General features: G+C 35.5%; 1 protein-coding gene across 1 annotated transcript; it reads left to right on the plus strand.

The window, feature by feature from the left end:
- Positions 1–11,005: 11,005 nt before the first annotated feature.
- On the plus strand, positions 11,006–11,947 carry LOC101421305 (olfactory receptor 5A2-like). Its single transcript, XM_004449706.2, has one exon. The coding sequence runs from the start codon at positions 11,006–11,008 to the stop codon at positions 11,945–11,947; it is 942 nt and encodes a 313-aa protein (XP_004449763.2).
- The last annotated feature ends 907 nt before the right edge of the window (positions 11,948–12,854 follow it).

Here is a 12,854-nt window from a genome sequence, read left to right on the forward strand (position 1 = left end):
TTTTGTCTTTTATTTCTCAGCCTCACACTCCACCCACCTCAGGAACTTGTTCAGCTGCATGGGTCGCAGCACATTACCACTAACCTCTCAGAATTAAGAGTATTCAAAAGACATACTATGAATAACTATATGCAAAAAAAAGCTAGGCAATGTAGAGAAGATAGACAAGGTGCTAGAAACACATGAACCACTTACACTGACCTTAGACAAAATAGAAGACCTCAACAACATTCAAAAGAGATTGATTGAAACGTCATCAAATACTTCTGAAAAATGAAAAGCCCAGGGCCAGATGGCTTCACAGATGAATTCTACCAATCATTCAAAGATGAAATAAAACCAATCTTGCTCAAGATCTTCCAAAAAAATTGAACAGAAAAGAATGCTATGAAACTCATTCTATGAATCAACATCACCCTAATACCAAACTCAGGTAAGGATACTATTAAAAAAAAAAAGAGAATTACACACCAATATCTCTAATGAATGTAGATGCAAAAATCCTCAATAAAATATCTGCAAACAGAGTCCAAAAGCAAATTAAAAGAATTATACAGTATTATCAACTAGGTTTTTCCCAGGTGTTCAAGAATAGTTCAACACAAGAAAACGAGTTAGTGTAATAAGCCACATTGATAAATTGAAGAAAAATCACATGATCTTCTTGACTGATGTAGAGACAAAATACAGCACCCATTCTTGATTTAAAAGCGCTCCAAAAGATAGGAATAGAAGGAAGCTTCTGAATATGGAAAAGTACATATATAAAACAGGTACAGCTAGCATTGCACTAAATAGTGGATGATGAAATACTTTCCCACTGAGTATTGTGCAAGAAGTCTAAGTAGAGCAATCATGCTAGATAAAGAAATAAAAGCCACCCAAATAGAAAAGGTAGAAGTAAAACTTTCACTCTTTGCTGATGATTTGATCCTATCCCTAAATCTCTTGAAAAGTCCACAACAAAGTTACAAAGACTAATAGAGGAGTTTAGCAAAGTGGCAGGATATGCATAAATCAATGGCATTTCTATACACTACTGATGTGGAGTCTGAGGAAGAAATCAGGAAAAAATTCCATTTATAACAGCAACTAAAACAATAACATATTTAGCTATAAACTTAAACAAGGACAAAAAAGATCTGTATTCAGAAAACTATAAAACATTACTAAAAGAAACTGAAGAAGAGTTTAATAAATAAATGGACATTCTCTGTTCATGAACTGGAATCATTAAATGTCATTAAAATGTCAGTTCTACCCAAACTGATTTACAGATTCAACATAATCCCAATAAAAATCACATCAGCTCTTTTTTTCAGAAATGGAAAAACCAATTATCAAATTTATTTGGAAGGTAAGGGGCTCCAAAGAGCCAAACTGATCATAAAAAGAAGGAAGTTGGAGGACTTTCATGATAGGACTTTGAAGCATATTACTTAACTATATGGTATAAAAAGAATGGTACTGGCATAAAAACAAACACATTGATCAATGAAACTAAATTTAAAACTCAGAAATAGATCTTCACATCTACAGTCAACTGATTTTTGACAAGGTGGTCAAGCCCTCACACCTGGGCCAGAACAATCTATTCAGCACATGGTCTTGGGAAACCTGGATATCCATAATCAAAAGAAAGAAAGAGGACCCCTATCTCATACCTTATACAAAAATTAACTCAAAATGAATCAAAGATCTAAATATAAAACCAAGAACCAGAAAATACTTGGCCATCACATATCTCATAATGGTTCAATATACATGACATATAAGATCATACAACTCAACAATAAAAACACAAACTATCTGATTAAAAATGGGCTAAAGACTTGAAGAAGCAATTGACAAAGAAGAGATACAAATTGCAAATAAACACATGAAAAAAATGTTCAACATCGTTAGTGATTTGGGAAATGCAAATCAAAACTACAATGAGATATTATTTCATACCTATTAGACTGACTACTCTTAAAAAGTTGGAAAAATATAAGTGTTGGAGAAAATGTGTAGAGATAGGAATGTTTATTCCCTGTTGGTGGAAATGTAGAAGGGTACAGCCACAGTGGATGACTGTTTGGCAGTTCCTAAGGAAGTTGAATATAGACTTGCCATGTGAACCAGCAAAAGCATTACTGGAGATAAATCCAGAAGCACTGAGAGCAGAGATATGAAGAAACATCTACTCACCATTGTTCATAGCAGCATTATTTATGGTTGCCAAAAATTAGAAATAACCCAGGTATCCATAAACTGAGGACTGGATAAACAAATTTTGGTGTATACACATGATAGACTATCATGCAACTAATTAGAAATGAAGTCATGAAGCATATGACAACATGGATAAACCTGGAGGACATTACATTGAGTGAGCAAGCCAGACTCAAAAGGACAAATACCATTATGATTTTGACTATTATGCACTAAACATATTGTGTCAACTCATGGAGACAATAATTAGATTATAGTTCACCAAAAAAATAGCATCAGGTTAGGAAACAGAAAGCTGAGGGTTAGTCTATGCAGAATTGGTTAAAAAGTTGTTTGTAAATCTTAGGAAACAAATAAAAATGGTGGAAGCATATCATGGTGTTTGTAACTAGTAGAACTATTATATGGACATGGTGGTGTTTCAATGGGAAAGCCTAAGGTTACGTATACTACTAGAAGGAAATCTAAAATCTGTAAGATGAGAATGAATGAGAGAGTACAACCTCATGTAAAACATGAATGTGGGTGATATTGGGTCACAAAGTAACGAAGGTGTTAAAATATGACATTTCATTTATAATACCAAAAATAGCCACATTTATTAATATCACCAACAATCCTATCAAACATGCTTTAAATATTTGGAAGAACTCAAGTTTATGTGGAGTACAGTAGTTTTTCTAAAATTCTGATTTTCACTTGAAACACAAATTTTCTAACATTATTTCTTTAAATATTCCTTCTGCCCCTCTTTACCTTCTCTTCTCCTTCTGGGACACCCATGACACATATGTTTGTAAGTATTTTGCTGTCATTTAATTTCCAGAAACCTTGTTCAATTTTTTCCATTCTTCATCTGTTCTTTTGTATGACACAGGCTCAGAAACGACTGAAAGAAGTCAAATATTTTGCCACTTTCATGGCAGGAGAGCTAAACTCTGAAAGAGTGCTCCTGCTTATACTGTGAAAGGTGCCTTGACATGTCTCTACCTGGGTATAAAGTGAAGTAACAGTCAGGGACAGATCATTAAGATGGATATTTAATAAATAAATAGAAGACTTGGAAAATAACATTAATGCAAACTTAATAATAGACAACAAGCATTCACTGATAAATCCAACTTGAATTACAAAAACAGAGTCACAGCCCATTAATCTACCCCAAGAATTGAGATAGTTTACAGACCCAGAACCCCTTGAATGACACAAAGTCCAGGTCACTTTGGGGAAGCGCCTACTAAACTGCCAAAAATTTATACTGTTAATCTTCCTCCCAGCCTTCTGCAGTTACCTACAATCTCTTACCAAGATAACTGTGGATTGGGGAAAAGGAAGTGGGGATTATTAGACACTGTGTTAGAGGTGAAATTAATTACAGGATACCCAAATCATCACTGTGATTCACCATTCAGAGTAGCAACTTATGGAAGTCAGGTGGTCATATTGGGGTTTTAGCTCAGGTCCATCTCACAGTGGGTGTAGTGTTTTCCTGGACCCAATCTGTGGTTACTTCCATTAGTTTTGGATGAATAATTGGAGTAGACATACTCAGCAACTGGCAGAATCTCCAGAATGTTTCCATGACTTGTGGAATGAGGACTGTAAGGAGAGGAAAGACCAAATGGAAGACAAGAGAATTGCCTCTACCTTGCAAAATAGTAAATCAAAAGCAATACCACATTCCTGGAGGTATTGCAAAGATTGGTACAACCATCAGCGACTTGAAGGATACAGGGGTGTTGATTCCCACTACACACCCATTCAACTCTCCTATTTGACCTGTGCACAAAACAACAGATGGATCTTGGAGGATGACCGTGAATTTTCATAAACTTAAACAGGTGGTGACTCCATTGCAGCTACTCTTCCAGATATGGCATGATGGTTGGAAGAAATCAACACAGCCCTTGTTATCTGGTATGCAGCTATACATCTGACTTTTTTTTTCTCAATTGCTGTTAGTAAAGCCCATAGAAACAGTTTTCTTTTATGTGGGTTTTAGTTTGCCACAGGGCTGCCAATGCAAATTACCAGACATGGATTGGCTTTTATAAGGGAAAATTTATTTTGGTAAAAGCTTACAGTTCCAAGGATGGGAAATGTCCAAATTAAGGCATCATCAGAGGTGCTTTCTCACCAAAGTCAGCTAAAATTGATCCTGTTGAAGCAACATGTTGAAGCAAGATAACCCCTCCATAATCTACATTCTCCTAGAGCTCAGCAGTGGACAACCAGGCATAGGGCTTGTCTCTTTCCAGGTCTCCTCTATCATTCTCAGTTGCTCCAACTTCTTCCCAAGTTCAGCTGTGAGTTTTCAGGCATATGACTCATCTCTCCATGACTACGCTCCTTGAGTCTACCCTGGCTTTTGCTTTCTTACAGTCTTCTCTCTCATAGAGTAGAATCATTGTAATGTGCTCCCTTTTCCTCTATATCTCAATTTATATCAGACACAGAAAGAGAGAGGAGACTCAACCTGAGTCACACCTCCCTGACAAACTCCAAAAAAAATGAGTCTCACATTGACAGGAATGGATTAGTTCAAAAACAAAATCTTTCTCTTTTGGGGATACATAAAAGAATTTCATACTGCCACAGCTGGCAAGAACAATACACTTTCACTTTACTACTGCATAGGTATATCAACTCTCCAGCTCTCAGTCTTAATCTAGTCCACAGGGACCATAATTGTATCTCCCTCTCACAAGACATCATATTGATGATATTGATTGGGATTGGTGAGCATGAAGTAACAACTCATGTAGACTTATTCATAAAATATTTGCAAATCAGAAGGTGTGATAGAAGCTCAACAAAAATTCAAGGTGGTTTCCTCTGGCTCAATGAAATTTATAGGTCTTCTGTGGTGTGGGACATGTCAAGATACTCCTTCTAAATTGAAGGGTAGGAAAACAGACTTGGCCCAGTGGTTAGGGCATCCGTCTACCACATGGGAGGTCCGTGGTTCAAACTCTGGGCCTCCTTGACCCATGTGGAGCTGGCCCATGTGCAGTGCTGATGCGTGCAAGGAGTGCCCTGCCACGCAGGGTTGTCCCCCGCGTAGGGGAACCCCACGCGCAAGGAGTGCTCCCCATAAGAGAGCCGCCCAGCGTGAAAGAAAGTGCAGCCTGCCTAGGAATGGCACCGCCCACACTTCCTGTGCCGCTGAGGACAACAGAAGCGGACAAAGAAACAAGACACAGCAAATAGACACAGAGAACAGACAACCGGGGGAGGGGTGGAATTAATAAATAAATCTTTAAAAAATAAAATAAAATAAATTGAAGGGTAGGCTGTTGCATCTGACTCTTCTAAGACAAAGAAAGAGGCACAATGCCTTTTTTGGCTTCTTTAGATTTTGGAGACAACATATTCCTCATATGGGTGTGTGTATTATTACACCTATTTGCTAAGTGACCTGAAAATCTGCTAGTTTTGATTGCGGACCAAAACAACAGAGTTTCTGCAACATATCCAGGCTGCTGTGCAAGCTGTTTTGCAATTTGGGTCATATGATCCAGCACATCTAATGATACTGGAAGTGCTTGATAAGGCCCTATATGAGTTGCAGCACATTTCCTTAGGAGTTTGGTCTGCCACTAGATCTTAGTAGAGACTGAACAGTTAACCATGGGCTCCTAAATTACAGTGAAAGCTGAGATGTCATAATGAGCTGGGCATTGTTGAACAACCAAGCTATAAAGTTTGGTATACACAGCAGCACTCCATCATAAAAAATGAAATGGTATATATGGGACAGGGCTTGAGCAGACCCTGGAAGTCAAAAGTGGTTTATATGAGGAAGTGGCCCAAATTCCCATGGTCACCACTACTGCCACATTACTTTCTCTTTCCCAGCCCACAGTTATGGCCTCTTGAGATATTCCTTATAATCAATTGACTGAGGAAGAAAAAAGAAAATTCAGACCTGGGAATATATGGCTCAGCATGATATGCAGGTACATCAATAAGTGGACAGGTACAGCACTGTAGGCCCTTCTCTGGGATATCTCTGATGTACAGTGGTGAGCAGAAATCCTCTCAATGGCAAATCTTTTAGCAGTGTACCTGGTTGTTCATTTTGCTTGGAAGGAGAATTGGCCAGAGGTGTGTTTGTACATTGATTAATGGGTTGCTGCCAATGGTTTGGCTGTAAGGGCAGGGATTTAGAAGGAACAATATTGGAAAATTGGTGACAAAGAGGTCTGAGGAAGAAGCATGTGCATAGAAATTTCATGGTAGGCATAAAACATGAAGATATTTGTGTCCCATGTGAAAGTTCACCGAAGGGAAATTTTAAAAATCAAGTAGACAAGATGACCCATTCTGTGGATACCAGTCAACCTTCTTTTCTCAGACTTTATTATCGTTTCCCTATGGACTCATGAACAAAGTGGCAATGGTGGAATGGATGGAGCTTAGGCATGGGGTCAACAACATGGACTTCACCCACCAAGGTTGACTTGGTTTCAGTCACTGCTGAGTGCCCAATTTTCCAGCAGCAAAGACCAACATTCAGTCCACAAAGTGGCATCATTTCCTGAGGTGATCTATCTCCTACATGGTGGCAGGTTGGTTAAATTGGACCATTTTCACCATGGAAGCAGCAGCATTTTGTTCCAAATGGAACAGACACACTACTGAAATGGGTTTCCTTTCCTCTGGACTTACAGAATGCATTAACCACTGACATGGTATTCCACACTATGTTGCTTCTGATAAAAAAAAAAAAAAACAAGCCACATTTCATGGCAAGTGAAGTTTTGGAATGAGCACATGCTCATGTAATTCACTGGTTTTTCCATGTTCCCTATCATCCTGAAGCAGATGGATTAATAGAACAGGGAAATGGCCTTTGTAGACTCAATTATGGTACCAACTTGGTAATAGTGTTCTCCAGGAAGCTATGTATACTCCACTCTATGGTGCTATTCTCCCATGTCCAGGATTCATGGCCCAGAAATAAAGGAGTGGAAATGGGAGTGACACCATTCATTATTATGCCTAGTGATCCACTAGAAAAAAAGTTTTGCTTTCTGTCTCTTCAACTTTAAGCACTTCAGACCTATAGCACTTAGTTGCAAAAGTAGAAGTGCTTACTCCTGGAAACACAAAAATGATTCCATTGAACTGTAAGTTAAGATTGCCACTCGGTCACTTTGATCTCCTCATGTATTCTTAATCAACAGGCTAAGATGGGAATTACTGTACTGGTTGGAGTGATTGGTCCTAATTATCAAGGGGGAATTTGACTGCTACTACACAATGGATGTACAAAAGAATTCATCTGGAATAAAATAAATGCCTTAATACTATCAAGCCCTGTGAGTAAAGTCAATGGAAAACTGCAACAACTCGATCTGGGCCAGAATGCCATGTTACAGAAACTTCAGGAAAGAGTTGTCCTATCAGGTCAAGAACCATGACCAGATGAGGTGCATGCTGAGTATAAAGGGATATGAAAGGAGTAACAGAATATGGTAGTTATAATAAGAGCTACAACTACATGTTCAGTTACAGAAATGAGGATTGTAATGGCTATGAATATTTCTTCCTTATTTAGTTAGGAATATATCTGTACATATATATAAAGCAAATATCTTTGTTTTGTTCCCTGTCTTAACCCTTTATTATATAACTTAAGTTTTGTTACCTTCGTTTTATAGTATTCAAGTTATAGGATATCAAATTTAAAATTGAATGTAACCCAAAGATTTGCACCCTATTATGGAGAACATTAATATGTTTCTGATTGTACACATTTAGTTAAGTATTTCTAGTTGAAAATGTGTTTGCTATTGTTTTAGTTAAGATTAAGCATGGATTAAGAAGATGTGTAGGGGTACCAAGTGGTTGACAAGGGATGAACTATGATGGTTAAGTTAATGTTGTCAACTTGCTAGATTATTGTGTCCTGTTGTTTGGTCAAGCAAGTACTGGCCTGGTTTTTACTGTGAGCACTTAAATTATCAGTAAGTTGATTGCATCTATGATTGATTACATCTGTAATAAACTGAGAAGATTGTCTTGAACAATAAGAGAAGTATCATCTAATCAGATGAAAGTCTTAATATGAGAAGAGATGTTTTCTTCACTCAGAAGGGAAAATTTCCATCTCTAATTTATCTGGCCAGCTTCTCCTAGGAAATTCATCAAAAACCTTCACTGGAGTTCCCAGCTTGCAGTCTGCTTATGGAATTTTGCCCTACTCTTCTCCACAGTTATGTAAACCAATTGATATTTTTTAAATCATAATATTTGCAATATGTATTACATATAATTTTATTTTATATAAATACAGCTTCTTTTGGTTCTGTTTCCCCAGAGAACCTTATTAGAGAGGGATATTATTCTGCAATCATCTTTTGAATCATGAATACCATAGACAGTATCAGCCAATGAAAAACTTTGGAGGATCTTCCTTCAGTACATGTGAAGACTTCACTAATTATTCCTCTAGTTCATTGCTTTTTCTTTTCTCTTAGGGAATCACAATATTCCAAACCAATAGAAAGTCTCCAGAGAGCCCACATGAAGTCCCAAGATAGATGACAGCTCTCCAGGTCTCTAGACTACAGAAATTATGAAAATAGTTTTCACAAAGGGAATTTCAAACCATGGCTTTCCCTGCACCTTGTCGATGGGGAAAAGGAGATATCTGAAAAAAAAGAAAAAACAACAGAGAATATGTTGTTTACAGCATAAATGCCATGGGACAGTCTATGAGATTGATGATTAAGTCAATAGCACTAATGGATCCCCAGCCACCAGCAGTGAGAAGATAATTATAATTTATTTTCCTCTATTTCCAACCAAAGGCTCCAATAAATATTCTTACTGTAAAGAAGTATTTGTAAGAAAACTTAATTTTCTATTCCAGAAAGATAGCAAAACAATACAAACTGTGAGTATACCTGTGAAAGTATTCATGTGGTTCTTCACTTATAGTAATGAAACTATAGCCACATAACTGCAAATATTAAAATAAATGAGTTTAGATATTTCTATTTACTGAGACAATAAACTTCCTAAAGCACTCAATTGGCAGATAGGAAAAATTACTATAGCTTGAAAATTAACACCATAAAATAAATAAAAAATATTTATAAAGTCTTAATTTCATTATTTTTATTTACTTTGTAAAAATAATGATTTACTTGAATTACTTTTCTCTATCCTCCAATTCCCATCTAAATTAACATAGATCTGAAGAGTCTGTAATCCTTATTTTGTTAAAGATAGAATTAAGTAAACATGATATGTCTTAGAGAAAGGGAAGGGATTACCTCCATAGGAATATGTTAATATGATTCTTTTGTCAAATCTCTTTTTCCAAAGAGTTAATTTAGATTTTCTTGAGTGTGTGACTCCTAGAAAATTAGCCAACAATATTCTTGTCATAAAAGGAATAAGAAACCTTTTTATTCTTGGTGCTACACGAATAAAATAAATTTTAATGTTTTTCTTTAGAGATTCAGAGAATCAAAACAATGAAATATAAATAATAATTAGTCCAAGCTGTTTCACCCAAGCAGTCTAAACTAAATATTCTAGGTATATTGATAGCCATGATATTTTTCAAAATATATTTGGATAGTGGTATAGTTGGAAACTATAAATTTTATTTTTATTACTCTGAGAAATATGGCAAAAATCTTAGTATTTTTAATGGATTAATATAAATAGTTTGGTTAGCAATACAACTAAATTGTAAACTGACCAAACTAATATTCCTTCACATTTTAAATAGGTTTAGTTCATAATTTCCATTATAGATATCTTTAAGTATTATGTGTTGTAACAACAATGCATCATTGTTTTAAAGCCTATATATATTTCTTTCAGTAGAGTTTTATGATTCAAAACTTCAATAAAGGTTTAAAAGAAGACATTGTGGACATGACTTCAGAAGACTCCATGATAAATTCACCTGACTTTTTGATTGTGATATAGTAGTTTTCAAGTTTGTGACTTTACTGCAGGCTTTTAAAAAAGTAATCAAATAAATATATTTTACATAAATAATAATTTTTATGGATACCAGGGAAAATTTTACTTTACATTTTCATCTGAATATTCTGGCACTTAAGCACATGTAAGCTAATATGTTTTTTATAATTTGCTATTTCTCAAAAGATTTCTAACTCCTAAATTTATTTCCTTGACTATTTCTAATCACTGTGTGAAAATAGGTGCACATAACTATTCTTAAAACATACAAATCTATGAATAAGGAATTTAAAGAACATTTAAAAATATTTCTTTAGTGAAAATTTTGAATTCTACTCATTGTTTAGTCTTCTGAATATAAAATTTAATCTATGTGCCAATAGCTATCAACTCTTAATTTGATGATATAAATCAGGGGGTAATGAAGTTAAAATTATATGTATCCTTTTTAAATTATGGGACAATGTAATATTCTTCTGTGTAATGACATTATATGTATTAATGTAAATCATGGTATTTTAAATCAAACTTCAGGTTTGAAAATCAGTGCCAACAACAGAGTGCTGTAATTGTGTGAATGCTACTAAATTCTTCAGTTTCTTCATCTCTAAAATGTGGATTATTACAATATTTCTGTTAGAGTATTTTTTAAAATTAAAAACCCAACAAGTTAATCCAGGTTTAGAATGATGTCATTTTTTTTCTTAGCCAACACTTCCTGTTATTGTTAGGGATCCATTATTGTCATTAAAAATTTAATATGAGACTATCCAATTCTTGTTTTCATCTACCTAAACTTTCTGGACTTTATTGATTCATTGCAGATCAGAGAAGATGAAATATGGATGTAAAAAACCAAACAACAGTGGGGGAGTTCATTTTTCTTGGATTTTCTGGTGTTCCCCATCCACAGCTCACATTGTTTTTTATGTTTCTCATTGTGTATCTGCTCTCCCTCACAGGAAACACCCTCATCATTTACATTGTTCTCATGGAATCCACTCTTCAGACACCCATGTACTTTTTCTTAGGAAATTTGGCCTTCTTAGAAATCTGGTACTCCACAGCTACAGTGCCTAACCTGCTGGCTACTTGCCTATCACAGGTTGTCACCATCTCTGTTTCAGGTTGTATAACCCAGTACTACTTCTTTTGCTCCATGGGGGCTACTGAGTGCATCCTGCTAACTGTGATGGCCTATGACCGGTACCTGGCAATATGTAGCCCTCTACGCTACTCAGTCCTCATGAGTGTTGATATTTGTCTATGGTTTTCAGCTGGATCTTGGATTGGGGGCTTCCTTGCCCCTCTCCTGCCTGCCATACTTATGTCTCACCTCAACTTCTGTGGCCCCCAGAAGATCAATCATTTCTTTTGTGACTCAGACCCTATTTACAAACTTTCATGCTCAGATACATTCCTAGCAGAGGCCTTGACCTACACATGTAGCTCTGTGGTGATTCTAAGTTCTTTCCTACTTACCATGTCTTCCTATGGCCAAATTGTGGTCACAATAGTAAGAATGTCTTCCCGGGTGGCTTGGAAGAAAACTTTCTCCACCTTTGCCTCCCACCTCACTGTGGTCACTATCTATTATGGCACCCTCATCTTTGCCTATGTCCGGCCTCCAGCCACGTACAATTTCAACATGTGGAAAGTGGAGTCAGTGTTTTACTGTGTGGTCACCCCATTGGTAAATCCTCTCATCTACACTTTGAGAAACAAAGATGTGAAGAAAGCTTTCAGCAATGTTCTAGCACGAAAGAGATTGCTCTTAGCTTGAAACATGAAGGTGTTTTGAGATCAACAAAAATGATCAATTTGGACTAGATTTTCAAAATTCATTTGCAAATTGTAAGTATTAAAAATTATATTATGAAATTGATACTATTCAATATGGATAGCTCTCTGAACTTTAGGTTTCAGTTTGATTATATTCAAATAGTTATTCTATACTTATTTTATTTAATAATGTCATAGTGCAGTGTCATAGTGATAGAAAGAGAAATAACACAAGTACCATTTCACAAGGCAATCACAATCATAAAATAATCTAGTTTAGTCCCATATAATGTGCCAGATGAATATTTGCATAATAAATACTTTAACATCTACCAAGAACCAAAAAATTTTTTTAATTATCTGATAAAGGGAGTTGTGTTCTTCCATCTGGCAGATGGGCTATTAAAAATACTTTGTAACACAAAAATGAATTTACTGAATAAACATCAAGTAAAAATGATGAGCTGTAAGCTATTCCTTGTCATAGATTTCTATTTAATTATGACATAATTAATTATCATATACACTTTTTTTCAGTAACCATAAACTTTAATTTTAGAGAAGTTATAGATTACAGAAAAGTGACATGAAAAGTACAGGGCATTTGCTGTAACACCTGTAACATTTTCACCTATTATTACCATTGTACATTAGTGTAGTTCATTTGTTACAATTGATTAGTCAATATTGAAGCATAGCTACTAATCAAAATCTATGTTTCACATTATAATTTTTGCCAGTTCCTTGAATATGTACATATGTATTTATTTTTATAAATATTTAAGCACGTCCCCATATTAGTAAATTATTTTAGCCATCTAATTTGTTTCAATGCATCTTATTCAATGGTCTACATTTGCTAAAATAAATGTTACTTATAACATTTGAATATTAAGTTTGAATAGTAA

Source organism: Dasypus novemcinctus, chromosome 17, assembly GCF_030445035.2.
Source record: "Dasypus novemcinctus isolate mDasNov1 chromosome 17, mDasNov1.1.hap2, whole genome shotgun sequence".
NCBI lineage: Eukaryota > Metazoa > Chordata > Mammalia > Cingulata > Dasypodidae > Dasypus > Dasypus novemcinctus.

Bases quoted from the DNA above. Each gene is read 5' to 3' on its own strand.
- LOC101421305 (XM_004449706.2), top strand. From the start codon at position 11,006: ATGGATGTAAAAAACCAAACAACAGTGGGGGAGTTCATTTTTCTTGGA.